At 51.5% G+C, this 24563-nt stretch overlaps 10 protein-coding genes across 10 annotated transcripts; 2 read left to right on the top strand and 8 right to left on the bottom strand.

Annotated features, from left to right (window-relative positions):
- Positions 1 to 8: 8 nt before the first annotated feature.
- BDV17DRAFT_261844 (Yip1 family protein) lies at positions 9 to 1906 on the top strand. The gene is made up of 3 exons (XM_073757699.1): positions 9 to 617; positions 677 to 731; positions 790 to 1906. The coding sequence occupies exons 1-3, from the start codon at positions 573 to 575 to the stop codon at positions 1506 to 1508; spliced, it is 819 nt and encodes a 272-aa protein (XP_073616287.1). The 5' UTR covers positions 9 to 572; the 3' UTR covers positions 1509 to 1906.
- Positions 1907 to 3117, bottom strand: BDV17DRAFT_261839 (ubiquitin-60S ribosomal protein L40). The gene is made up of 5 exons (XM_073757698.1): positions 3075 to 3117; positions 2984 to 2990; positions 2624 to 2804; positions 2283 to 2393; positions 1907 to 2200 (listed from the first exon to the last, which is right to left on the bottom strand). Coding segments are annotated over exons 1-5 (387 nt in total). The 5' UTR covers positions 3076 to 3117; the 3' UTR covers positions 1907 to 2113.
- A 202-nt stretch (positions 3118 to 3319) lies between these two features.
- Positions 3320 to 5652, bottom strand: BDV17DRAFT_261833 (TFIIB-type zinc finger domain-containing protein). The gene is made up of 8 exons (XM_073757697.1): positions 5325 to 5652; positions 5159 to 5249; positions 4985 to 5094; positions 4679 to 4929; positions 4521 to 4626; positions 4334 to 4472; positions 3898 to 4284; positions 3320 to 3839 (listed from the first exon to the last, which is right to left on the bottom strand). The coding sequence occupies exons 1-8, from the start codon at positions 5427 to 5429 to the stop codon at positions 3406 to 3408; spliced, it is 1623 nt and encodes a 540-aa protein (XP_073616285.1). The 5' UTR covers positions 5430 to 5652; the 3' UTR covers positions 3320 to 3405.
- On the bottom strand, positions 5630 to 6975 carry BDV17DRAFT_261832 (Eukaryotic translation initiation factor eIF-5A). The gene is made up of 4 exons (XM_073757696.1): positions 6838 to 6975; positions 6337 to 6603; positions 6147 to 6279; positions 5630 to 6087 (listed from the first exon to the last, which is right to left on the bottom strand). Exons 1-4 carry the CDS (start codon positions 6847 to 6849, stop codon positions 6023 to 6025), a joined length of 477 nt encoding a protein of 158 aa, XP_073616284.1. The 5' UTR covers positions 6850 to 6975; the 3' UTR covers positions 5630 to 6022.
- Positions 6976 to 7295: 320 nt separating this feature from the next.
- Positions 7296 to 11241, top strand: BDV17DRAFT_281422 (Sac2 family-domain-containing protein; the record flags this gene model as incomplete). Its single annotated transcript, XM_073760022.1, has 7 exons — positions 7296 to 8153; positions 8204 to 8498; positions 8546 to 9330; positions 9377 to 9412; positions 9887 to 9928; positions 10004 to 10129; positions 10237 to 11241. 7 exons carry the CDS (start codon positions 7296 to 7298, stop codon positions 11239 to 11241), a joined length of 3147 nt encoding a protein of 1048 aa, XP_073616283.1.
- A 1234-nt stretch (positions 11242 to 12475) lies between these two features.
- Positions 12476 to 15704, bottom strand: BDV17DRAFT_261823 (FTFMHR domain-containing protein). The gene is made up of 7 exons (XM_073757695.1): positions 15495 to 15704; positions 15391 to 15445; positions 14239 to 15340; positions 14071 to 14193; positions 13971 to 14021; positions 13799 to 13923; positions 12476 to 13754 (listed from the first exon to the last, which is right to left on the bottom strand). The coding sequence occupies exons 1-7, from the start codon at positions 15568 to 15570 to the stop codon at positions 12713 to 12715; spliced, it is 2574 nt and encodes an 857-aa protein (XP_073616282.1). The 5' UTR covers positions 15571 to 15704; the 3' UTR covers positions 12476 to 12712.
- Positions 15705 to 16731: 1027 nt separating this feature from the next.
- On the bottom strand, positions 16732 to 18501 carry BDV17DRAFT_281443 (RmlC-like cupin domain-containing protein; the record flags this gene model as incomplete). The annotated part of the gene is made up of 4 exons (XM_073760024.1): positions 16732 to 16979; positions 17063 to 17417; positions 17483 to 18126; positions 18195 to 18501. The coding sequence occupies 4 exons, from the start codon at positions 18499 to 18501 to the stop codon at positions 16732 to 16734; spliced, it is 1554 nt and encodes a 517-aa protein (XP_073616281.1).
- Positions 18502 to 19155: 654 nt separating this feature from the next.
- On the bottom strand, positions 19156 to 20647 carry BDV17DRAFT_290756 (class-II fumarase/aspartase family protein; the record flags this gene model as incomplete). Its single annotated transcript, XM_073761982.1, has 2 exons — positions 19156 to 20439; positions 20501 to 20647. 2 exons carry the CDS (start codon positions 20645 to 20647, stop codon positions 19156 to 19158), a joined length of 1431 nt encoding a protein of 476 aa, XP_073616280.1.
- Positions 20648 to 20858: 211 nt separating this feature from the next.
- BDV17DRAFT_298223 (thiolase family protein) lies at positions 20859 to 22333 on the bottom strand. Its single transcript, XM_073763646.1, has 2 exons — positions 21361 to 22333; positions 20859 to 21306 (listed from the first exon to the last, which is right to left on the bottom strand). Exons 1-2 carry the CDS (start codon positions 22122 to 22124, stop codon positions 20865 to 20867), a joined length of 1206 nt encoding a protein of 401 aa, XP_073616279.1. The 5' UTR covers positions 22125 to 22333; the 3' UTR covers positions 20859 to 20864.
- Positions 22334 to 22445: 112 nt separating this feature from the next.
- BDV17DRAFT_261817 (S-adenosyl-L-methionine-dependent methyltransferase) lies at positions 22446 to 24466 on the bottom strand. The gene is made up of 5 exons (XM_073757694.1): positions 24178 to 24466; positions 23898 to 24121; positions 23712 to 23838; positions 23538 to 23661; positions 22446 to 23488 (listed from the first exon to the last, which is right to left on the bottom strand). The coding sequence occupies exons 2-5, from the start codon at positions 24063 to 24065 to the stop codon at positions 22714 to 22716; spliced, it is 1194 nt and encodes a 397-aa protein (XP_073616278.1). The 5' UTR covers positions 24066 to 24121; positions 24178 to 24466; the 3' UTR covers positions 22446 to 22713.
- Positions 24467 to 24563: the final 97 nt, after the last annotated feature.

Raw genomic sequence — 24563 nt, 5'->3', positions numbered from 1 at the left:
ACGAGAAGAGGAGTAATAAATACAGTGGCGGGGGCTCGGAGCTGTCGGTGACTTCTCCAACTGCGAATCGCGTCAATCGCAGCCTTCCTGATCTCATCGACTGATCAGACAACAGAAGCACTCCAAAGATATGCATAATCTCGATAGCTATAAGTACAAGTGATACTGATCATTGTCCAAGATTCGTGAAGTTCTGCGAAGCGAGGACTGCCCCGGATTCTACGAAAAATGCTCTGCACGTGGTCCCCCAGTGTCGCAGCATGGTACAGAAGAGGTACCTCGGACTCGAGGGAAGACACAAAACGGATATTTCTCGACTCACAGAAAAATACGTGTTAGGTAACATGAAGGATTAGGTCGCAGTAATCATGAATCTCGGCAATGTGGTGCAATGTACTCTGTAGCTCGAAGAGTGAACCTCAGACTGGCAGTATACTCGTGACGAATGTGGCTGAATGTGGCTAGTGCAATGGGGTGTGGCTCATGTCGCGTACGTATGCTGTAGCCGTTCCCGCATCACCCGCTCCGTATCCTAACAGCTGGCTTCTCGAAACATACACAACTCGCCCACAATGGCAAACCAGGGCTATGATGTCGTTGTTGATGTCGACGCAGATGTGAGTCTCAACCATCATGCCCCGTTTGCTTAGAGAAACCGACGCTAACGGCTCAACAGGGCGACGACCTCGGACATACCGACCTGCAAGATGACCTTGAATTCCACCCGTCCAGTAAGTCAAGCTCAAGCTTCCCCAAACAGGCAATAAAATCTAACGAGCTCTCACTTAGACTTCGAAAATGACCAACGCAATGCGAAATCCCACCCAGACAACGCCCCCTTCCTAGGCAGCGGCAGCGGAGGCTCCTCCTCCCGCCGCAACCGCTCTCCAGGAGGCACGCCAACCAAGCACGCCTGGTGGTCAATCCACTACTACGAGCAGTACTTCGACGTGGACACGAACGAGGTCCTCCGGCGCTGCGTGGCCTCCGTCTACCCGCGCAACAACTTCCTCGACGTCCTCGAAGGCAACGCAGACCTCTACGGCCCCTTTTGGATCGCAACAACCGTGATCGTGATCCTCTTCCTAACAGGCACAATCTCGCAATGGCTCTCGAACAACGACAAGAACCATTTCAAGTACGATTTCACGCTGCTTTCTGGTGCGGCGGGGTTGGTGTATGGGTATACCTTCATCCTACCCGTTGCGCTCTGGGGCGCCCTCAAATGGTTCGGTAGCTCGACGGCGGATCTCGTTGAGTGCTGGGCGCTGTATGGGTATTCGAACTTGGTCTGGATTGCGGTGGCGCTTGTTAGTTGGAGTCCGCTGACGGCGCTGAACTGGGCGCTTGTTGGTGTGGGCTTTGGGTGGACGGTCTTCTTCCTCCTGAGGAATTTGTATCCTGTGCTTAGTGCGACGGATGCGAAGGCTAGTCGGGCGTTGTTGATACTGGTTATCGTCTTGCATGCTGGGTTTGCGATTGCGATCAAGATTTTGTTCTTTGCGTGAGTCTTCACCGTTGCTCTCTCTGATTGAGCTGCTGGGTGTGTGTGCTAATATCGCGGATGTATAGGCATGGGAGCCCTGTTTCCAAGAAGGACGATGACCAGGACCACGATGATGACAAAGATGGCCACGACGATGACGACAAGCGCATGTTGTTTTAGAAGGGTAGTCGAGCGAACTGACTCGTTGGTCGGTTTTACTGGGTGCGCATTGTCAATTTGCTCAGGCAGCATTTCATGACAGCACTCATTGATTTCAGGTCGTCCTTTTATGTACTTCTATTTTGACGGGTCTTTGGCATGTACACTTCACCTGCATTGTACTCTTACCTTCCACACATATACCATATCTACGAAAACCAAAAAAAAGTTGGGTTGGTCGAGGAGAAACTGAATTTTACAATTGTTTGATTGACAGCAACTGGTTCCGATTCCGAGAGTAGCCATGTAAAATGTATTGACTCCAGCTCATCTGATGATTCTTATTCTTCAGAATTCCAACGCCGCGTGTAAAAAAAGGAACCTTTTTCACGTTGCCGTTCGTCTCATCAACAACACTCCCTTCCGCACCAGCAACGCAGAAAAAAACGTAAGCATGAAACGAGTCGTTTATTTGAGCTTCTTCTTGGGGCGGAGCTGGTTGGAGTGACCGCACTTCCTCTTACGGCAGTTGGTGGCACGGGGAGGGAGACGAGCCTGTTCATGAATTAGTATATTGTTGTTGGGATTAGACTGGTCGGTCGAGATCGGAAGCATGTCGGATAGGAAGAAGACGTACGTAGCACTTGCGGCAGATGTTCTTCTCGCAGTTGTACTTGGAGGCGAGGGCCTTGAGGGAAGGCTCGATGATACCACCACGGAGACGGAGGACGAGGTGGAGAGTGGACTCCTATGTCGTTGAAAAAGCATCGTCAGCCGGCTGTTCAGTTCGTCCCAGTTTATTTCCATCCATAACCATCCATCATCGACCAATTCATGTATTCTCCTCTTCCAAGCAGAAACAATCATAACAACTCGCGCCATGGTAGCGATCGCAGAGTAGGCATAGATGCGCCCGCCTGTATTTTCCACCCCACTTCCCAATCGCGGTCAAAAATCGATGAATCATGTGCCTCATACCTTCTGGATGTTGTAGTCGCTCAGGGTACGGCCATCCTCAAGCTGCTTTCCAGCGAAGATAAGACGCTGCTGATCCGGGGGGATGCCCTCCTTGTCCTGGATCTTGGTCTTGACGTTGTCGATGGTGTCGCTCGACTCGACGTCGAGGGTAATGGTCTTACCCGTCAGGGTCTTGACGAAACTATTTTCGAAAACTGTCAGCACGAGTTCCTATCCCTTTTGCCAATCCGATTCAAATGTTCGCTGCTGAGTTTGTGCATGTGGCTTTGTTCATCGTGTTGCAATATCGGACGATAGATAATCGAGGGTACATAGTGACGGGGGGCGATTTCAGTAACCCTAGAGGTTTGGGAGACCTACATCTGCACTGTAACGACGCAGAAAAAGGGTATGTTAGCTGGCGACTCAAACAATAACGCATAGTACGTCAATAGGACAGGTGATAACGTACTGGCTGCGATTTTTCGTTGTTGCTGGCTGACAATCGCTGAAAGGGTCGGTCGGATGAGGCAATGTCAATTTGGAGAGTTTCTCGCTTAGCAAGCGGTGGACGGGGCACGGGGCTTGGTGATACCCTAAGCCCTAGTGACGTTTTGGGATTGGTGTTGCTGCCGCCTTGCCGCCTGATTTGCTTCTCCACATTTTCCGCGTCAAGCCGCCGCAGTCACGTTTCCGTATTTCTACTTCTACTCTACTTCTACTTCTCCTGCACTGGAGAGATTCGTAGCACCATTTCTCATTATCGAGAAGCTTGTCTGGATTTGATGCCGGACAGTAAAAATCTATTCATTAACTTTTAGATCTCCACGCTCGCTAAGCTCTTCCATGTCTTCAGAATCTCCGGCATCTATCGAGCGTTCAGCGAAATGCTTAATGCGTCTCTGCTCACCCAACCATTCATTAAGCCGAATCTCGGCTTGCGAGACACACCGAACAAGCGTTGCAAGTGATACCCCTGTAACCTTGGCGGCGGTCTCGTAAAATCCTCGCGCTGAGTCCGGTAGATCGGATTCCTGCCGATAACGAGCATATGAAGATCCTGGTCGGGGTATATCTGGATTGTCGTCACTGATGGCCGCTCTGGTTCTCAGATACCGCGGAGCCATTGAAAGCATCCAGTCTATGGCCTCTTCTTCGTCGTCTGACGCCTGTTGCTCCTGTCGATTGTCCTTGGACGCTGAGCCAATGGGGAATAACGGGGCCAGAGGGTTTGTTGCTACTCCTGTTAGAAACGTGCGTAGTCTTAGAGAAAACTGCTGGTGAAGGATTCTTACTCTTGCTGTTCTCAAGCCATGAGCTCTCGTACCAATCCATATATTCGTCCAATTGGTCAGGAGTCATTGTCAGTACGTCCCCCTCCTTCACTAGGATTTCTTTGCCTTTGCCGATCCTTCCTGCGGTTGCATCTCGACGATCAAAGTGATTCTGAACTTCAGCCCAAGCCTCCCAGTTCATCGCCTGCACGGTGGGCTCCTGTGAGGATAATGGATGCCGTTGAACGTCATCAAATGGAAACAAGAGTTTGGTAGCGATTACCACAAGAGTAGCCAGCTGAAGTTCTGGCTTATCAAGAGGCTTCCTTTTGCCGACTATTTTGGTTGGATATTCAAATGTAAAGCCAACAAGTGTTTGTAGCCTTTTCGTGACGGGGTATATGTCGACTATGGAATGTTAGCCTAGATTTCATATTTCGAGAGCAATACAGCTTACCGGGCAGCGCAAGCCGTCTGATAAGCCTGTATAAAAGAATAGGCGTATTCAGTGGAGGAAACTGCATTTTGAACTGGCGCTGGTAGTAAAGCAAAAGGTCAAATACAGCGGTATGAAGATCCTCCGCTTTCAGCAGCCTCTATAGAAAACGTCAGATAGCATTAATAAAACGACCCAATGCACGAACCGTGGTCTCAAGAAGAGCGATGTACTCTTGCGGTAACCTGTCCTTCATATCATGAGGGACATGATTGAATACTCTGTAATAGGGGATCTCGTTGCGTAGGATCATCCTAACAACAATTAGAATGCGCTCGACCCAGATATTCATACTCGAAGCCATACCGATGAAAGTCTGCAACACTCACTGGGAGCCTCATCAAGAGAGTCCCCAAGTAACAAAGAGCAACAGTGTCGACAAGGCGAGGCCATTTCACGAGTTTACTTCCGGGCGTGAATGCCTCGGTCTCAGTGTCCTCGCGAGCGCTCGCTGGCTGGGAACTGAAAAACTCCGGTTGGGAATCTTCATCCTCGACATCAGCGATCGTTTTGGCATAGGTTTCTAAGCGGAGAGCCCAGAGATCGCGCACGATGTTCTGAAGACTTTGGATCAACCACCCTGGAACTCATGATACGGCGACAGATGCATACCTCTAGCTGCGGCGGAAATCCTCGGTTGTTGACCAGGGCGTGGCATTGTATCCAGAGAATCAGCTGATAAGTGTGAAGATACAGACGATGCGCCTGGCGACCACGATATTCTGGGACTTGTTAGTGGTTCCGAACACATTCTAGCTATGATGTAGGCAGGTGGGGAGGTCTGACTTTTCTGAGCCTTCTCGGCGACAGGCGTCTTCACCCGGCTGGTCTTGCCCTGCGTCCCAAAATCGTCAGGATCTTCTACTACTTGCGTACCCTAGAAAATATCCGTCAGCAAGCCGCTCGAGCATCATAGAAGTCTTTTGAGGCGAGTTGAGGCTCAAGGTCATACCGCCTGCTGGTGACCCCGCCGACAGAACCAAAGGCCCTCATCGAGGTAATAGCGAGTTTCACGGCATCCTTCCTGGCCGCAGGCCTCTCGCGTGACGTATTCCATCTATGACAATTTGGTTCATCCTTATAAGCGCACGGTTTCGAAGGTAGGACACATGGCCTCGTGCTTGCGGGAGAGGCTGGAGGATAATGTGTTTTTGCCTGTTCTCTGGGTTTTGGGTGTTGAAGGGTTCCAACCACAACTCGCTCTTTAGTAATCTATCCAGCCTTTCCAACCACTGCAGGTTTGAGGTCTTCAATTCTTAGTTTCTATACTTTGTATGACACTGATCTGGGATGTTTATACCATTGGGAGTAAACTGACATGACATCCTACATTTGCCGAGTATGAAATATCGACACGCTACATAAAAAAAAAGGATAGTTTCATGGCTTCAAGAAGAGTATTTTTTATTCGTCAAACAATCGTTAGAGCACGGACTTCAAGACGGTTCCGCTAAGAGGCATGCTTGACCTGCCCAATGCATGCGACTAAATTTGCTCGCAAAAGCACACCCAAGGCTACACTGACCGAGCAAACATCAGTCATGCCATACCCTGCCCAAAATGCAGCATCATCCTGGTTAAAGAGTAAAACATTGCACGCCGTTGAGATAGAGAAGAGCTCGCGCGGCAGTGAATGGGCACTTTAGTTGTTTATTTGGGAGCCTCCTTGACTTCCATGCAGGCCTGCTCACCCATGGAGGTGAGGATAACGACGTCTTAAGATATGTAAGTCTTTGAATCCATAAACGGCATGGCAGCAATCGAGGGTACTCACTGCAGTCCTTGCCCTCATCGGTGAACATCTTGTTGATTCTGTCACCAACCTCACCCTCGGGAACCTTGACATCATCCTTGGTACCACCGTTGTCGTCCATCAGAGAGAGGAAACCATCCTCGGAGACGTCGAGCTAGTACATAAATGTCAATATATGGTCGACCGAGTCATTGCGCTCCTCAACACTTACAAGCTGGTATTCACGGCGGGAGACGTTGGGAACATCCATGTTGTGGGTGGAGGGAGAAAGATCTTCGTACTTCTTGCCGGTGAAGATGTCGAGGGCGACAAGGTGGACCTTGGCGTGACCGTGCTTACCGGTCTTGGAGGTCGACATGTCGACGATCTTGCAGGGGCGGCCCTTGATGACAACGAAACCGTTCTTGCGCAGAGCGGAACACTGCATGGGGTAGGTAGCCGAAGCGCCAGCATCGGCGGAATCGAAGGTCATCTCATGCTGCGAGAAAACAATTAGCGCTCGTCCACTTCAAATCGTCCATCCGAAAACCAGTGTATCGTAAATCATGGCAACGAAAGCATGTTGTTGCGATGGTAGTCATGAGATGCGAGTGGGGTAGAGGGGGTTGGTTCCTGTATCCCGGTGCCTCAAGCCCAGCGACTGATGCAAAGAGGGACAACAGGAATCAACGGCAACGTGCAGAAATGGAGGAGTAGAAGTCGAGAAGCGTACATCGTCAGCCATGGTGATAGATGCTAAAGGAAATCACAAGATAGACTCGTAAAACAGAACAAAGAAAGAGAAATGAGGATTGATTGATGCAGATGAGGAGAGGAGAAGAAGAAAAAAATGAAGGGCAGCGTCGAGGAGGGGAAAATCCACGAAAAGAAATCGACAAATCGCCGTTCTGTTGTGGCGGGGTCTAGTCGCTAGGCCAGAGCAGGCTAGCTCGGTTCCAGCCTGTTCCGGGCGGTTTCTCCGGTGGACAGGAGTCCATCCCGGTCCAGCAAGTTTATCCGGCTTCGGGACAACTGGAGCTCCGGAAAAGTATACGGGGTAGCATCTTCACATGCTTGCTCGACTCCGGACTCTGTTCGATTCCAGGTACACCTAAATCTTGACCTCCCCGAAATATGATACCATCTTGAACTCTCCTCAGCCGCTCAGAGTAAGCTGCTCCAGCTGCCACCATGTGGCTAGACCGCATTGCCGGTCACTCAACACCTGATCGCGGGCCCTCTCCAATCCCTCAGAGATCATCCTCCCATCTTTCGCCGAATCGTCAGAATAGTCGCCCTGGGCTCAATCGGCCGGGGTCATCGTTGTCCGCCCTAGTTTCTCCCAGCGCCTCGACCACATCTCTGCCAACCGTGCCTCCCGTTCCCGAAGAATACACTCTGAAGCAGAATGCAACGTCAGGGAAGCGCCCGTCCAATGTCGCCGACCCGCTCGAGGTGTTGAATGGAATAATCAAGAAGCAGAATGCGACACCCAAAGTCTGCAGTCTGGCTGAGGAGTCGAGATCAGTGAAACCGGCTCAGCTAGTGGAAGACATAGACTTTGGGGTGTTGAGTCTGGAGGATTTTGTGCAGAAGCCCGAGCCCAATAAAGTGGCGAGGAGCGATATTGGCGCACAGACGATTCAGCAATCTGAAAAGGAGAGGGACAAATTCCAGGAATTGCACTCTGCAATCTCCGGCTGCGACGATGTATCGAAGTCCGTGGAAATGTACCTGAACGACTTTCAGAATGAGCTAGGTGCGGTCTCAGCGGAGATTGAGACCCTTCAGACTCGATCAATTCAGCTCAACGCCATGCTTGAGAATCGAAGGAACGTCGAGCAACTACTTGGTCCAGCTGTGGAGGAGATCAGTATCTCCCCAGCTGCTGTTCGAATGATTGCCGAGGGGCCGATTGATGAGAACTGGGCCAAGGCACTGAACGAATTTGAGACCCGGACAGCAAGCATAGAATCCAAGATTGCCAGCTCTAGCTCTACCAGGGCAATTGACGACGTACGACCTCTTCTCGAGGATGTGAAGAAGAAGGTCAGTCTCCTCCGATTGGCGCTAGCGCATGTACTGATTCAAGATCTTAGGCTGTGGAAAGGATTCGAGATTATCTCGTCTCGCAAGTACGCGCTTTACGATCGCCGAATATCAATGCCCAGATCATTCAGCAACAGCGCTTGGTCAAATTCAAAGACCTTTACAGTTACATTTCACGAGCCCATTCCACCCTAGCAGAACAGATTACTCAAGCCTATATCAATACCATGCGGTGGTACTATCTCTCACATTTTACACGCTACCACCAGGCATTAGCAAAGATCAAACTCTACTCGAGTGACCGAAACGAGGTTCTAGGAGGAGACCCACATGCTCAGAAATCTGGTTTGTGTCGCTTTTTGGACCTGTTTGATGTAGCTAACATGTTGCAGGTAATTTGGTACCAGGTGGTCGGTCCGGAGCCGCAGCGCACGACCCGTTCTCACTCGGAAGAAGAGTTGACATCTTGCGGACGGGCAATCAAATGGCCATCTCATCGTATCTCGCGGAAGAGGATACGTCCTTCCATGGTATCGAAGTCCCATTTCGAAACTTCAACCTCGCTATGCTGGACAACGTCTCAGCTGAATATTCTTTCATGACCGAGATGTTCTCGACTCTGTCTTTCCAGCAAATGTCTCGCAAGGCCTTGGAGATATTCAGCCCTGTCTTTGGCCTAGGCCAGAGCCTCACCAAGCAGCTGATCGAAAATACCACTGACTCACTTGGTGTGCTAATGTGCGTGCGATTGAACCAACAAGCCGCATTCGAGTTTCAGCGGCGGAAAGTGCCCGTTGCGGATTCCTATATCAATGGAATCAACATGCATTTGTGGCCCCGCTTCCAAGTGATTATGGACACTCATTGCGAGTCCCTGAAACGCATAGGCGCAAACACCAGCCGTAGCGCAGTGTCTGCCTTGTCTCTTGCAGGCGGGGACGATCTGAACCAATCCTCCGCACCGCACTTCCTGACGCAACGCTTCGGACAGCTGCTGCACGGTATTCTCGTACTCAGCAGCGAAGCAGGCGATGACGAGCCCGTAGCGAACAGTCTCTCGCGGTTGACTTCTGAATTTGACGGGCTTCTGACCAAACTAAGTCGAATAGGCGGGGACGCAAAACGAAGAGAGCGGTTCCTCTACAACAACTACTCCTTGATCTTGGCCATAATTAGCGTAGGTTGCGCACCTTCGAATTACTGACTATGCTGACTGGAGACAGGACACGCAAGGCAAGTTAGCAACGGAACAGAAACAGGTGAGATATATATCTTTGGAAGAATAAGGGACTTGGCTAACTGGGACAGCATTTCGAGAAGATGCTCAAAAGCGTAGGACGGCGCAGCTAGATGCCATCGACGCTAAACGAATGACCGAAATACCTGAATATAGACAAGCGACACCTAGAACGCGCTGATGACATATATCATAGTGGATGCTTGACGGTAGACTAGGCTTAGTTGTAAATAATGTATATACCCAGCATGTTTTGTTATGTTGTTATCTGATCTTGCTGTTATCGGCTCCGAAGTATACACCGGTGATCAGCACCGGCTGCACCTCCACTTCTCCAACTCACCACCACTCTTGTCACACGATCTCCTTCAACGATTTCACGAATAATGATATCAACCTCTTTATAACTACTCCCTACCTACCGATCATCCATCAATACCTCATGGCGATCAGAGCAGGCCTCGCCCTCCGGCGGAGTCTCCTTCCCCGCCGCCAGTTTTCCACAACCCGCGCGACCTCCGCAGACGTCACCCACGCAGTACGCCCAGCGCTCCTCAGCCAATACTCCCACCCACAATGGCAACCAAACTGATCAGCCCATCGTTATCCTTAGGTCATCGGCGGCGGTGTTGTCGGTCTCGCAGTCGCCCGCCAATTAGCCGCGCGCCCGAATACATCAACTATCCTCGTCGAGCGGCACGATGCGCCGGGGACGGAGACGAGTAGTCGGAATTCAGAGGTAGGTAGCTAGCTACCATAGCCCTCCCTATACCCATCAAACAAGCGATTCAAGAACAGAAAAGAACAGGGGCTAATGAATTGAATCATTTATCGTCGGAAGAACAGGTAATCCACGCAGGCCTCTACTACGGCACAAACACCTTAAAGTCAACGCTCTGCATCCGCGGCAAACAAATGCTCTACGACCTCTGTTCACGCAACGGAATCCCGCACCGCAATACGAAGAAATGGGTCGTTGCGCAGGACGACGCGGAGTGGGAGGCTACGCTGAGAACGCACGAACTCGCGCAGCAACTTGGTGTTCCGACACGACTATTGAGTCAATCTGAGGCTGCCGCGCGCGAGCCCGAGGTTAGAGGGCGCGCAGGGATATTGGAGTCTACGAGCACGGGGATCGTCGATAGCCATGCGCTTATGATGTTTCTTCAGGGGGGCTTCGAGGACAGGGGTGGGGACTGTGCATTTCTTACTGAGGTCATGGGGATTGAGGCGCTTGAAGGGGGGAAGGGTGGGTATAAGATTACGGCGCGGTCTGGGTCTGGCGATCAAGCAGAGGAGACGTCGATTACGGCCGAAACACTCATCAACAGCGCGGGAAATTACGCATGCGGTATAAACAACATGCTCCTCCCCTCCCACCGACACAAAACACCCTACTACGCAAAAGGAACTTACTTCTCCTACGGCGCTTCCCTGCCCACCGGCCCGCCCTCCGTTCTCGTCTACCCGGCCACGAAACCCGGCCACGGCGGCCTAGGCACACACCTAACGCTCGACATGGGCGGGCAGATCCGGTTCGGCCCAGACGTCGAGTGGGTAGACGACCCGACGGACCTGAAGCCGAGCCCCGACCGTCTGCACCTCGCGATTCCTGAGATTCAGGCATACCTGCCGAACATTGACCCCGAGGCTATTAGTCTCGATTACTGCGGGATTCGGCCGAAGTTGGCTCGTGGGGGTGCGGTGAATACGGGCAAGGGGTTCCAGGATTTCGTTATTCGGCAGGAGGAGGGGTTCCCTGGTTTTGTGAATTTGTTAGGCATTGAGAGTCCGGGGCTGACGAGCTGCTTGGCTATTGCGGAGGTTGTGGAGGGGTGTCTTTATAAATAGATATACGGAGTAATAGATGTTTGTATATAAACTAGACATGATATCTCTGATTACCTCCGCGTTAGGCGCTTGGCATTACCATGGAATGCTTCTTGGCAAATATAGGCTCCATTATTACTATACCTGCTATACAGGTTTTCGAGACCGAGCATCTAAGGCGTCCCTATTAGTATGCGTAAAGGTCGCGACGCATAGTAGTACTTAGTATAACAGGAAGACGGCTCGCGTGCACGACAAGTACCATCGTATACGGACCGAGCCAAGGCAAGATGGGAAGGTGCGACCGACTCCCGTCCCGACTGAGGTCCGTCGTGCCTTCCCTGTAGGTGCAAAGTTGAGATATGCAGGTGCTAACTTAGGAAGGCGCGACCTACTGAGATCCCGTCGGGGCTCCATCGCGCCTTCCAAGGTTCCAGCTTGAATGATTGTGCTAATAAGGAAGGAGCGACTGATTGTCCAAGTGCAGGTACCGGCCTCAGGTGCAGTAAGGGCTTCACCATCGACTGATCGAGATCCAATATAATCCACGAAGTACCTCCTTAGCAGTGAGGTCCATGGCAATATGCAGTGATCCAGCATGTGAGACAAAGTCAGGCTAATAAAATAAACTGTTTTTATCCTTGAATGTCTTGCAATCGAGTCCTCTTCCTCTCTGTCCATTCTATTATAGATATGCTTATACATAGTTACACTCACCTTAGATCCCATGCCATGGCTTAACATGTCATGTCTGGAGCAGTGCAATCACATGCATGAAGTTTGATATTCAATATATAACTGGATAAGATTGAAAGATCTGCGTAAGGGTACTATATCAATTCAATTCAATATCCAGTGCCCTTATGCAAATCTTCCGATCTGACCCAGGTATATACTAATACCAAACTTCATGCATGTTGTGAGTAAGAACAGAAAAGGATTAAGAAGGAGTGGAAGACGCCCGGCGTTTATATATCTAAAGAGACGGTGGGTGACAAAATGGCAGAACTCCTGGCTAGACAACGTTTGGCATAGTAAAGTCATGAAGTCATGACTCTCCGGAAGGAAGGAGGGGTCATTAGGTTCTCTACTCGTTTGGGTCATGAGCATGTGCCTCATCGCACCTGGCTAAGAGGTAAATTCGGCGTCGGATTAGGTACTAGAAAGCAAGAGCAATATTGTGTCTGAGGTTAATGCTTCAGCAGAAAGGCTTAATACGTTGTGGTTGGGCGAGCAAGCGAATAGGGTCAGTGTTCAGGATAGCTGCTATTAATCCATATATCATTTTGGAATCCGTGTCATATATAATATAGTCATACACTATGGCCGTGGCAGTCGTTACTAGTATACGATGGTCTAGCCAGCTGGACGCGTATACCTTTCCATAAATACTGGCGTGCTCATGTCATTATATTCCGAGTCTTGCGAGGCGCAATGATCCAGCACTGCGCAGCAAGAGCAAGATCCGGATCCGAATTAGCGGCGCCTCACTTCACTCAACTTCCATGAGGACATCGCTCATGATATGAAGCACGTAGGAGAATTTGCGCACGCTCCACTTCCCTGAATCCTTCAGCAAGCCCGCGTAGTCTAGGAGAATCCGGCGCGCGGACTGGTACCCTCCTTGGAATGGTACGCCGCGGAAATAGACTGTGCCGCCGTTACGGATGAAGTTCACTGCTGGGTCGTCTGACGGGGTGAACGATTGTGTTCCGCGCGGCTCCATGAAGCTGGTGAAGCCTTCTGTTCCGACACGCTCCCAGTCGATGTCGTCGAGCAGTTCGATCGATGTTCCGCCGACTTGGACTTCGCTGGGACTCGGCACCATGAAGATGTAGAGACCGAGCACGAGTGCTGCGGAGAAAAGTGAGAAGACGGAGTGGAACATGGTATGGTCTGAGGCTTTTCGGTTTGTCATCGCCTTGTATATATGAGCCGCATGGAGACAGGCTCTTCTAGCGGCTGGAGTTTGCGACCAAGTTGCGATGTCATCTAGTGCTTTCCGAGCGGGCGCTGCCCCTGCGCGTCCAGCAGCCAAGTCAAAGATTTGGGTATCAGCTGTCAGTGTCATGCATATATTGTGCCACATAATCGCGGCGTTGGGATTGAGGCGTTCCAAAACCTCTCCGTACTTGTCTGCAATTTGCAATTGAAGCGAGGGCAGACACCTAGCGCGCCCGTCCATGGCGTAGGTGTGGCAAGGAGCAAACGGATAGCTTGCTCTGTTCGATAGAAGGCGATGATATGCTTCAGATAACCGTAGTTGGACCATCGCTAGCACGCCGTGGATACAGAAATCGTCGACTGGATTGTCCAAAGCAGGAACGGTAACGTTCTCTGAAGGAGCCAGAACAGTTGGCATTAGAAGGCGCTTGCCGCTGCGAACCAATTGGATCCAGCGCATGGAGCCATTTGCCCGAAACAGGCCTTCGTTGCAAGGGAGGATGAGTTGAATCGAATCGGGAACGATGATGGGGCTAGTAGATAAGAAAGAGGAATACCAGGAGTCCAACAATAGGAGGCCGGTGATCAACCTAAATAGTCAGTGTGTTGTATACCAAATGACCACAAAACATACCGCTTCACTGATTCAACCTTGCTCCAAGTCTTCCATCTGATGTCGATATCGGGCACCGCTTCGAAAAGAGTAATATCAAGAATTTGGCCCTCAGTGGCCGAGAAAAGTCCGTGTCGTTGCGCGACCTATTGCTGTTAGCGTTAGAGACTGGAGATAGTCGAACTCAACATACCGACATAAGGGTGACATATAGCATCTGCGATTTTTCCAGATGCTCCTTTTCCTGTTCTTATCAGCATCCTCTATCTGATCGTAGGAAGACCCAATCTTACTCCAGTAATAGCCGCCAGGTTAAGGAACAGAAATGCTGCTGCAAAGGTGTTCATGGTGCCCATGGTATTCTCGAGACCCACTGAGCATTTCGCTAGGTCTGCAGTGATTTTCTCCAATACGAACTGCTGTTGTCAGTCACAGTCACATATAACATATGGAAAACTTACGGAGAAGTTTTTCGAGACAAAAGTCGTCGTCCCTTTTGTGCCTAGCATGATCATACCAATAAGGCACATAACGTACAGTACTGGAAGACGGGTGTTCTTTGCAGAAAAGGTGGGAACATGAACAAAAGGAACAAGCGGGTGGAAGTTGCGAAAGTACAGGTCGAGCGCCATGTCCAGGATTTCGGCCGGCGGAAAAGTAGGGCGGCCTCCAAAAGTTGAAGTAGACGTTGGTGATAGTGCACTATTCGGCGACTGTACTTGACTGGCGACCCTGATATTTCCGAAGGTTGTTTGTAATTGCTGGCGGCACTCCTCGTCCAAGCCATATCGGGACCCGGGAAGCAGTCCGGACGGACTACTAAAAGAGTGCGAAGAATGAATGGAGAAGATATTGTCAACGTCGCTACAGGCAATGTCCCGCCACAAGCTGTTCATGAGCCTCCCGGTGGTGTTGGACGGGGCCAGCCAGTATCGTTGGACTCTTGCAAATCGCTCATTCGGAATATCGCCAGTGGTTTTGCTGAGGTCTTCGGCATGCGACTTTGTCTTCTGTTCCGGTGTGATTGCGACATTATCCCCCATGAGACTGAAATTGGTGTCCCCTATCATGTCAAGTGAACCGTGATGTGATGCTGTATCTCCACGCGGCTCCAACCAGAACTGCAACATATCGTTCGGCACAGCAGCATCAAACATCGGGGTCCGGTACGTCTGCTGGTCTGTTGGCGGGACAGGCGGGGGCGCCGGAGGAGCGGGCATCTCTCCCCAGCCGAAGTAATTTGGTTGTTCCTCGACCATCATGGCGCTAACGTCAGGCTCGGTTCGACCATGGTGAGCGGAGATGTCTGCGAGGAAGTCTAGCGAGGAGGGCGGAATACTGGGAGGACCGGAGATAGAAATATCGCGCTGAGCGACAGGGAAGCCGTGCGAGGCATGGTTATCACCGGCGTTCATAGAAAGGAAGGAGGAAGGGTCGATGGGTGGCGGATTTTGTTGTGCATTGGAAGGCTGGGCGACTGACGGAGTGCGTGATTTCGACTGGCCTGGAGCATTCGCTGTACCGCTTGCATTGTGACCTTTGGCGTGTCGGCTCAGGACATCGCTGCAGCAGTCAGCATGAGATTTGTGTAGCTTGTCGGTAGAGATACCCACCTGCGGGAGAATCGCTTATGGCAGACGCTACACTCGTAAGGCTTTTCTTTGGTGTCTGGAAACGGCTGTTAGTAGTGGACATCCCAAAAGGCCGCGAAACTGACGCGATCGCTCATGGCGTTTGAAATGCTCCGTCTTCTTGAAGCGACGGTCACAGATGTTGCACTTTCTGATGACCATGATGACTCGCGAAGGCGCGGAAAAAGTGGAAGCTGACAGTGATCAGGAGGCTGGATGCATATCGCGGCGCGGCAATCAGGGAGCATTTGGCGACAGCAAGATCGATGAAGCATGAGCTGGAGTGAAGGCCGAGGACGAGGTTGTAAAAGACGAAGCCAAAAGTCCAGGCGGGACAAGCGGTTCGTGAGGGGAAGGGCCGGCTAGGTAAGATTGGCGCCGTATGCGGCTGGTAAAGTACGGGGAACAGCTGGGTCTTGGCACAGGATCCGGGGTACTGTACCGTATCTCGGGGAGAAGCCAGAAATATGGGGTGCTGCTCAGCCAATCACGGTCTGCATACTAAGTAGTCATTGCGATATGTGCTTGAACGTCCGTCTTTCCAATTCAATGCCTGGGCTCTTGGTTAGTCCTTGGGCTTCAGTAGTTATAGATTACTTTCGAAACCTCAATTGTGAGACGAATTAGCAATAGAAACCAGAAAACTGGATCGAACCTTACGCATGTGATATGATTGTCGGTGGATACCGGCAGTTCGTCCGTCTTGAACTCCCGACTACACCGATAGCCTACGGACATATAGGACATATACTCCGCACGCAGCAGTCGGACACAATTGCTCGGAGAACCTAATTGCAACAGTACCATGAAAGTTATGTCAACTCCATAATAAAAAGGCTTCGGAGAACCATGACAATGTTCGGCCTAGCTCGATTCAGCAGCGCTCTTTGCGCTTACTCATCCCGGACATGGACCCGAGTTGCACAAAGACAGGACTTGAGGCGATATAGGTGCAAACAAATCTTGCTCATTGACCTATGAGTGAATTGGTTTCTTGGCTCCTTCCAGGGGGTACGCGAGAGTCGAATATGGCTCGTGCCGGTATACGCTTCAGTACGCCTATTCGGACGCATGATACGGTTCAGATCAAGAGGGCTCCAGGGCTGTAGGGTATTGGCCTAAGGTTAGTCTGTAGGAGAGGCCTGAGCGTAGTATGCCCTCTTAAAACAGACGGATCAAACTGGTGCTTCAGGATTTCAGTAGGTTGCTACGCCGTGCACTACTATTTCGTACTCTGGTTGACTTTCAACAATCTCTTCAACAATCGAGGTAGATAGTCCATGGACAAACAGACGGTAGCTAAATCATACCAACACTCAGTCATTACCGCCTAAACAACTCCCCCAACCTCTCATCATCATAATAAACCCCCAACCTCTCCTTCCTCTCCTCCTTGTCCTTCTTAACCTGTGCAAGAATCTCCCTGATGTTCGGATAAGCCGAGAACTTATCTGGCAGGGTATCCCAAACCCGCGGATTCGTCCCCTGCTCCTTAAACACCCCGCATCCAGACCGCGCATACTCAGTGAAGAGTAGGGACCGGCTGCTTTCGATCATTATTGTCATTTGGTCTGTCACCAGGAACCGTTAGCCCGCGAACAAAATCGAAATCGAAGCTGAGATAAGGAAGCAATAAGATATGGGGAATGCATACTCTCAAGTATCCTCCTCGGCTCGTTAACCTGCTCCCTAGACTCCCAAACATACTCTCTCGAGAAATTCCCATGCGGAGTATGGCTCACCTCGACGCTGCCGCCTCCCGGCGCAAAATCCTCTGAGCGCCCTAGACCATTTCCATAGAGACTAGCGAGAAACTCTGTCGCCGCGTTGCGGTGGAAATAGGGCAGCCGGAAGGTATTGGACGCTACATCCCAGCGGGGCCCAAACCAGAGGAAGTCTGCTAGTGGTGTGTGCGGGTCACGCGAGGGCGCTGTGAGTACAATGTTGACAGATGGATCGGTGTGATCGATCGAGGTGGCGTTTTGGGAGGAGAATTTAGTTAGGTCGTACTGTTTATTCAAGAACTTGTTAGGTTGTGATTTTGGTGGAAAGGTGGTTAGTAGTATAAGCGTACTTTGTAAGGAACAACGCTCCCATGCCACGCAACAAGGTCAAATGGACTGTGGTCCTGCGCTATGGCGTTTAGTGTGCCATTCGCTTTGTTGACGATCGTCCAACTCGCATGAAGCGCGTCAATGTCATCGATGTACGCAACCGGATGGAGGAAGTCCCTGGGATTAGCCAGTGCATGACCACCCAGGGGCCCCAAGTCCGGCAACTCCCATCTAGACCCCCATATCTCCGTGATATACCCCCTGGCAACCTCGTGCCCAGGTCCCAGACAGACTTTGAACCTGACCCCGCGAGGAAGCACACAAATCTCACCAGGCTGTAGGAAAAGCATCCCCATTTCCGTTTGGATATCGAGATTCCCCAATTGCGGGACGATAAGGAACTCTCCATCCGTATTGCAGAATGCGCGCTTCTCCATGGAGGTATTGAACATGTACACGTAGAGAGCTAGGCCCTCGCGCAGGTTGGGGTCGCCGCTCCCGGCGAGAGTATGTAGGCCATCTACAAAGTCGATTTTCTCAAAAGAAGGTGGGAGTGGGAAGGGCGACCATTCGCCCTGTGAGGGGAGCGTTGCGACACGTGGATTTGGGGTTAGGAAACAGTTTTCTAAGTCGCCTTTGTGGGGGATGTTTGCTTTATACCCATCTGTGCACTGATTAGCGGCAGCCCAGTCCATGTTCTCAAAGGCAAAGCAAATGACGAGTCAAGGATACCATGGGCAGCAGCCGGCCGAACTCGATACATATAAGTGCTGAAATTGGCCGCTCTCGGTGCCGTAAACGCCGAGCCCGTGATGCCCTCCGTGTAGAGTCCGAAACGCGGTGCTTGAGGATTGTTCTGTCCCGCGGGTAGAGTTCCGGGAATGACCTCGGACTGGTGTCGATTGCCAAAGCCGGGGATATACCCGTAGGGGTCGTTGCCGCGGGTTGGTTTGCGGGTCATGGTGTCGGTGTAGTGGAAGACCTTTTGGAAGTCTTTCTGGGGAACGCGAGGAGTGATTGGGGGCGCAGCGTCGCCCATCGTGAGTGTTATTTTGATAATCAATGCTATGAGTTCAGATAGTGGGAAGAGCAAAGGTTGAATGTCAGAACTGGAGTTTATTGTCTGTGTAAGGGGCTGTAAATAAGGGGATGCTGCCGCCCCAGTTTGTCCCTCATGATGTAGTATGGAAGCGTGGATGTGGAGCAGATCCAGATGGCCCACATTAGCTTGAAAAACATGTTGTACGACTAGCGGAGAGAAGCTGAATGAGTTCATGGAACCATAGCTCCACGTGGATGGAACTCCTGATCTCAGGGTGAGGCTCTTAGGGCTTGCGTTTGCGGGGCTGGCTGGATGTGGAGAGAGCTGCAAGGACTACGACGACAACCACCAAGATACGCTGGGAAGGATGCAGAACAGGAAAGCACATCGGCCGATCGTCCTTTCCTCTGAATGCAGGCGTACATACCTGGCGTGCCTTCCTATTTCGGAACACGAAGTTCCACTTGGGAAGGCAGGAGCGATGGGCTGGAGGTCGGTTGCTCGTTCCAAATCAGATGGCATTGGCGCTCCCTAAGATATGTCTTTCAAAGGAAAGTGCGATGAGCCATGGACTGCACCCTGCAGCCCGTCTCTCTTTCCATGTTGAAGACAGTAGGTGTGGGATACTATGCGTGCTTACTAGATACAAGTTCAATCAACTGCCAAAACATCATCGACCATCCTGCCCGACGCTCCCAAGTAGTTCACCGGGTCACACAAGGTCTTCACCCTCTTTACCTCCATCTTCCCAGTAACCTCAGATCTCTTCAGCAACTCCTCCTCCAAGCTGCACCCATTTTCGATACTCTCCCGACAAGCCTCATACACAATATCATGTGCCCTCTGTCGTCCCACATATGGAGCAAGCCCCATCATGACAGCCTCCGCCACGATAAGACCCTTTGTTGAGCGTAAATTTGTCAACATAGCACCTTCATGCACAACAAGACCACCAAGTGCAAATCGCGTCTGCTCCAACGCACCCACAGCGAGGACAAAACTCTCAGGAACGGCAACCCACTCAAGATGCCACGGCCCACTCGCGCGCTCGAAATCAGCAACCATGCCATCAAGAACTAGGCCTGCGTTCGAGCGGAGGATCTTTGATGCGGCGAGGATTACCTCTGATGAGATGGGGTTGCGCTTCTGAGGCATCGTACTCGACGCCCCGCGGTGCGGGACAAACGGTTCCGAGACCTCGCCTAGCTCATTTGAGGACATGATAATGATATCTAGCGCGAGCTTCCCCATCGATCCACCCAGCAGCGCAAGAAAATTAGTGACCTCCGCGACGCCGTCACGGGCAACATGCCAGGTAATTGGCGGGTCGCTGAGTCCCAACTCTTCAGCCAGAGCCTTCCTTACACGAAGTCCATCATCACCTTCGCCCAATGAAGCGAGTGATCCCGCTGCGCCGCCAAATTGCACCAGAAGCGTCCGTTCACGCAGCTGGGCGAGACGTTGTTGATGTCGCTGGAATCCAGATAGCCAGACGGCACATTTATACCCGAACGTCACGGGCAGCGCATGTTGCAGGTGCGTCCGTCCAGCCATAGGGGTATCGCGATACCGCACAGATAATCCGCGCAGCGTGGTTATTATCTCATTTAGCAACCGATCAACGATATCCAAGCCAGCCTTCATTTGCAACACACTGGCCAGATCCATAATATCTTGCGTCGTCGCGCCCCAGTGGACATATTTCCCACCCTCTCCGCCGCAAGCTGCAGACAGTTGCCTGACGAGCGGCAGGATCGGGTATCCAACAATCTCAGTCTCTCGCCGTAACCTGTCCATGTCGAGCGTTGACGCCTGGGCCTTTGAAGTGACTATCTCGCCGATGTGCGAAGGGATCACGTTGCATTTTGACTGGGCTCGCGCGAGTGCTGCCTCGGCTTCGACGCAACGGGTTATGTAGGCTTCATCGTCGAAGACCTGAAATTTTGTTAGACTTTTTCGAATTGTGACTGGGATCAATCTCGTGGGTTGGAGGTACCTTTCTGATTTCTTCTGTGCCGAAGAGGGTGCGGAATATACTAGAGTCGATCGCACTGACGGAGCCAATGCCTCGCGCTGGAGTGCGCGCGATGTGTATTGACTGGCGGGGGACCTGGGACAGCCGTCTGAGGAGCGACGTAGCCATGGCGGTATGGTGAACGCAGTGTAGGAAGAAGATTGTTGACGAAGTCTTTGAGGATGAAGACAGAACCCGGGGGCCCCACGATGTTGCTCAGCAGTGCTCGGTGGGGCTGGGATAGCTTCAGTCCCCGCATACTCATCAAAATGTGCTGTGGATGATATGTTCTTATGTTCTGTCTTTTAATTGTATGTACAGTTTTCGCTGGCCATGTACAAGCCATTTACTCCCTGAGAAACAACGTCGCAACCCCCATCCCCGTGCTAGCACACATACTAACAACCCCAACCTCCTTATCCTGCCTTTTCAACTCCGCAAGCAAAGTCGCCGTCTGTCTCGCCCCCGTAGCCCCAATCGGATGGCCCAAGGCAATAGCACCACCATTCGGATTGACCTTGTCCATATCGATCCCAAGCTCCCTGATGCAGTGGATGGACTGGCTAGCAAACGCCTCGTTCAGCTCAAAGATGTCGACGTCACTCTGTGAGACACCGCTGTGCTTGTACAGGTTCCGGATTGCGTCGATGGGGCCAACGCCCATTTCATCCGGGGCACAACCCGCAACTTGGGTTCCGGCGAAGCGGGCTAGCGGTTTAAGGCCGTGGGCTTCGGCCCAGGCGCGGCTGGTGAGGATTGTAGCGGACGCGCCATCGGAGATTTGTGACCTACAATCTAGTTAGCAACCGTCAAAATTTAGGCTTTAAAGAACGAAAACCCACGAATTCCCCGCCGTAGACGACCCACCCTTCAAAACCGGCTGCAATTTGCCCAACTTCTCAGTCGTAACCCCAGCCCGAACCCCATCATCCTTTTCAACAACCTCAAACGTCTCATTCCCCGTCTCAGGCTCAACCCGCCTCGCACTAATGGGTACAATTTCCTCATCAAATCTCCCATTGGCTTGCGCATCCGCCGCCCGCCGCTGACTCTCGACCGCAAACGCATCCTGGTCCGCACGGGACACGCCATGCCGAGCCGCAACAATCTCACTCGTCTGCAACATGGGTATCAAGCAATCCGTCGCATCCTTAACCCCACTCCGCAGCACAAGCGGCGATACATCCCGCGGGATCCCCCGGCTCGGGTTATAATTCCTCGTCATGCTCTCCGCGCCCCCGGCAAGACCAACCTCAATCTGCCCGACCCTAATCGCGTGCGCGATATGCGTGATCGCCTGCAGACTACTACTGCACTGCCGATTAACGGTATGGAACGTCGTTGAATTGGGAAACCCCGCCGCGTTAAGCGCCGTGCGTCCTGTTTTCGCGAAACCCAGCTCGGCGAGGACGTTTCCGATGAGGACGTCGTTGACGTCTGATGCGGGGATTTTGGCGCGCTTGAGCGCTGCGCAAAGTATGGGCATTAGGAGTTCCTCTGGGTAGCTGTCTTTGAAACTGCCTTTGAAGGCGCGTGTTATGGGGCTTCGGACGGCGGAGAGGAGGACCACGTCGTTGGGGGTTTTGGTTAGGGCTTGGCGGAACATTTTGTGTATGTCACAGGAAGAGAAAGAAGATGGAAGGAGAGAGATTTATCTGGGATGGGAGTGAGGTTGAGATCTTGGACCCCGAAGAGTTGTTGTTCAGTGCAGATTGTTTAGTTGGTTGAAGCTGGAGGCAAGGCCAGGGTCCTCGTGCGGAGAACAACAGTGTGGAGAGTTGCCGGCCCCACCTGCATTACTGCTTAACTCCGCAATTCCGGATATACGAAGTATTCAAGTGACTACTGCCTGTAGGATCCTCAATCAGAGACTGACATCATGGCTTAGGGGCAGAAACAAGAGAAGAGGACGTGGGCAGCTTGATGCACTTCTGGCATGTGGTTCTAAAGAGTGTACAATTCAAAATCATAATACTAGAATCCAGATCTGGAGTGCAAAGCTTCAAACTTACGGTAAGCTAGGGCTGTTGATCGTAGGCAAAAACTAAGACGAGAGCTGTAGAGGATCAGATGCCCTAAGCACCCCAAAAGGCGGTCGAATCTAGGAACAACTAGTAAATTCCCGAAAGATACCGGGCTGGTTGAGCAGCCGGTGTCCCTATCGAATCGTATCCATCAGCAACGACCTCAATCCGCTATGCATCTAGCACAGCCTCAATCAGATAAAAGCCGTCAGGCAGCGGTATTGTATCTGTAATCCTCAAACCAGCCTGTGCCAATAAATAATCCCACTGCTCTTGAGTGCGCTCAAGCGCTCCCAGAGTCGCCAACATGCAAATATCCTGCCACGCACAAAGCTTGTTGGCATCGGTCTCGGGCAGGATTCTGTCGATAATCCATATCTTTGAATACTCGGGGTTCAGGCAGGCGGCTGTATGGCGAAGGATAATAAGAGCCTTGTCGTCTGGCCAGTCATGTATGACGTTCTTCAGGTTGTAGATCCTCGCCCCTTTGGTCGGCTGCGGGGAGAAGAAATCGTGCGCTAGATATGTGAAGTTCGCGTCATACACGCTATCAGGAACACTATTGATAATGGACGGTGTGTCTTCCACCACAAGCTGGCCCTTGGTTAGGTGGCCGAGTTCTTCTTTGACAAGGCGTAAATCATGGCCTATTCCACCGCCTATGTCAACAAAAAGCGGTGCTTCAACGTTTACCTTGACTCCACCGAGGATGCGATGCTTGACATCGAAATGTGTCGTCCAGGGCTGACCTGTCGAACGATTGGTTGTCATAAAGAGGCTGAAGTCACGCATCATCTCAGGGTTTGACTCGGCCATCCACTCAAAGAGCCCGAGATCAGTTTCGAATTGGAACTGGAACGGAGACTTGTTGTTACTGCTAGGATTTCGATATTCGATCTCCTTGAAATACTCTGGAAGACAATCGTGCGAGCGTCCCATGAAGTGACTGTCTTGCGTTAGTACAGCCCTGGAGAAGCTGGATAAAGTGCCCATACACAAAACGCAGACCAGATACATAACTTGGAGCCGCGAGCTTATTCGTGACACCGTTCGCAGCATAGCATCTAGGACCTGTCTCAGAAACGCATCCCCAAACTGTTGCAATTCTCATTAGGCGAACTATGACAAGAGCTGTTAGACTTGAGCGAAGGCATACTTATTGATCTTACCAATCAGCTCTTCATCTGCCGCACAATTCTGAGCCAGCTGCCTGGCAGTCAGTGACCCCTCGGAACTGGAGAGCTTCTCAAACGCCCCCATGTTACTGAGCGTTGTAAGACAGGGAAGAGTCGTTTGCTAGCGAGTCCATCAAAAGTCAGCTTGATTGACATTGTCAACAAGAAAATCAAACGTACGGAGGAAAGCAGATCTGCAACGACTACTGCAGGGTTTTGCAGAGCACTGATCACGGTCTGGCATTTACTGATAATGTCGGCCTGGGAGTCCACATTCGAGGCATCCATCAAAGCTAGCTGAGCGATGGCCGAGTTCGCCTCAGCTACCTTGCTACTGCTGGGTTCCATAACCTGATTTGACTTGCTCTGAGATGGAGTAAAGAAGAAGCAGAAACTGTATGTAGCTGCCGCAGGTAAGGCTCTGGCACCAGGAGATACAGGATATATAGTCATTACTGACAGCCAAGACGAACACATTTCTGCAGGAATACAGTGGTCGGATGCCATGCAAAACATCATTGTAACACATTTCAATGCTCCCTAGCTCAATTTAGAGTGGTACAGCGTTATCATCTCACTCAAGGGCACTGTAGCCGGCTCACCAACTGGAGCTCATCGTTGGAGCTGCGGCTGGGCCAAAGTCAGCCGACATTGGGTCGCTTCCTTTTGACTGGACATCTTTGTTCTGGTGACAGAATGTGCAGACTCTGCCACCGAAAATGGTTCGTTCGGTAGGTAATGGCGAGGAGAAAGGATGCCTCAGGATGGTCGGAAGAGAGCACATCCGACTACCCCAGCCAACGGTGGCGCTAGACAGGAGGACGACTAGCGGCATGATTAAGTCAG

Source organism: Aspergillus undulatus (genome assembly GCF_047715775.1).
Source record: "Aspergillus undulatus strain CBS 261.88 unplaced genomic scaffold BDV17scaffold_20, whole genome shotgun sequence".
In the NCBI taxonomy this organism is placed as follows: domain Eukaryota; kingdom Fungi; phylum Ascomycota; class Eurotiomycetes; order Eurotiales; family Aspergillaceae; genus Aspergillus; species Aspergillus undulatus.
This window is presented reverse-complemented; position numbering and strand designations above follow the sequence as displayed.

Coding starts and splice junctions, on each gene's coding strand:
- BDV17DRAFT_261844 (XM_073757699.1), top strand. CDS start 573: ATGGCAAACCAGGGCTATGATGTCGTTGTTGATGTCGACGCAGAT. Junction 618..676: donor TTGTTGATGTCGACGCAGAT/GTGAGTCTCAAC, acceptor ACGGCTCAACAG/GGCGACGACCTCGGACATAC. Junction 732..789: donor CCTTGAATTCCACCCGTCCA/GTAAGTCAAGCT, acceptor GCTCTCACTTAG/ACTTCGAAAATGACCAACGC.
- BDV17DRAFT_261839 (XM_073757698.1), bottom strand. Junction 2,394..2,623: donor GCGACTACAACATCCAGAAG/GTATGAGGCACA, acceptor TCAACGACATAG/GAGTCCACTCTCCACCTCGT. Junction 2,201..2,282: donor ACATCTGCCGCAAGTGCTAC/GTACGTCTTCTT, acceptor ATTCATGAACAG/GCTCGTCTCCCTCCCCGTGC.
- BDV17DRAFT_261833 (XM_073757697.1), bottom strand. CDS start 5,429: ATGGAATACGTCACGCGAGAGGCCTGCGGCCAGGAAGGATGCCGTGAA. Junction 4,473..4,520: donor TCGCTCTTCTTGAGACCACG/GTTCGTGCATTG, acceptor CGTTTTCTATAG/AGGCTGCTGAAAGCGGAGGA. Junction 4,285..4,333: donor CAGACGGCTTGCGCTGCCCG/GTAAGCTGTATT, acceptor AACATTCCATAG/TCGACATATACCCCGTCACG.
- BDV17DRAFT_261832 (XM_073757696.1), bottom strand. Junction 6,280..6,336: donor CCCGCCGTGAATACCAGCTT/GTAAGTGTTGAG, acceptor TTTATGTACTAG/CTCGACGTCTCCGAGGATGG. Junction 6,088..6,146: donor CGATGAGGGCAAGGACTGCA/GTGAGTACCCTC, acceptor ACATATCTTAAG/ACGTCGTTATCCTCACCTCC.
- BDV17DRAFT_261823 (XM_073757695.1), bottom strand. CDS start 15,570: ATGGTCATCAGAAAGTGCAACATCTGTGACCGTCGCTTCAAGAAGACG. Junction 15,341..15,390: donor CATAAGCGATTCTCCCGCAG/GTGGGTATCTCT, acceptor TGACTGCTGCAG/CGATGTCCTGAGCCGACACG. Junction 14,022..14,070: donor ACCTGGCGGCTATTACTGGA/GTAAGATTGGGT, acceptor TGATAAGAACAG/GAAAAGGAGCATCTGGAAAA.
- BDV17DRAFT_298223 (XM_073763646.1), bottom strand. CDS start 22,124: ATGTTCCGCCAAGCCCTAACCAAAACCCCCAACGACGTGGTCCTCCTC. Junction 21,307..21,360: donor TCGTCTACGGCGGGGAATTC/GTGGGTTTTCGT, acceptor ACTAGATTGTAG/GTCACAAATCTCCGATGGCG.
- BDV17DRAFT_261817 (XM_073757694.1), bottom strand. CDS start 24,065: ATGGAACCCAGCAGTAGCAAGGTAGCTGAGGCGAACTCGGCCATCGCT. Junction 23,662..23,711: donor GGCAGATGAAGAGCTGATTG/GTAAGATCAATA, acceptor CTCTTGTCATAG/TTCGCCTAATGAGAATTGCA. Junction 23,489..23,537: donor GTATCTGGTCTGCGTTTTGT/GTATGGGCACTT, acceptor AACGCAAGACAG/TCACTTCATGGGACGCTCGC.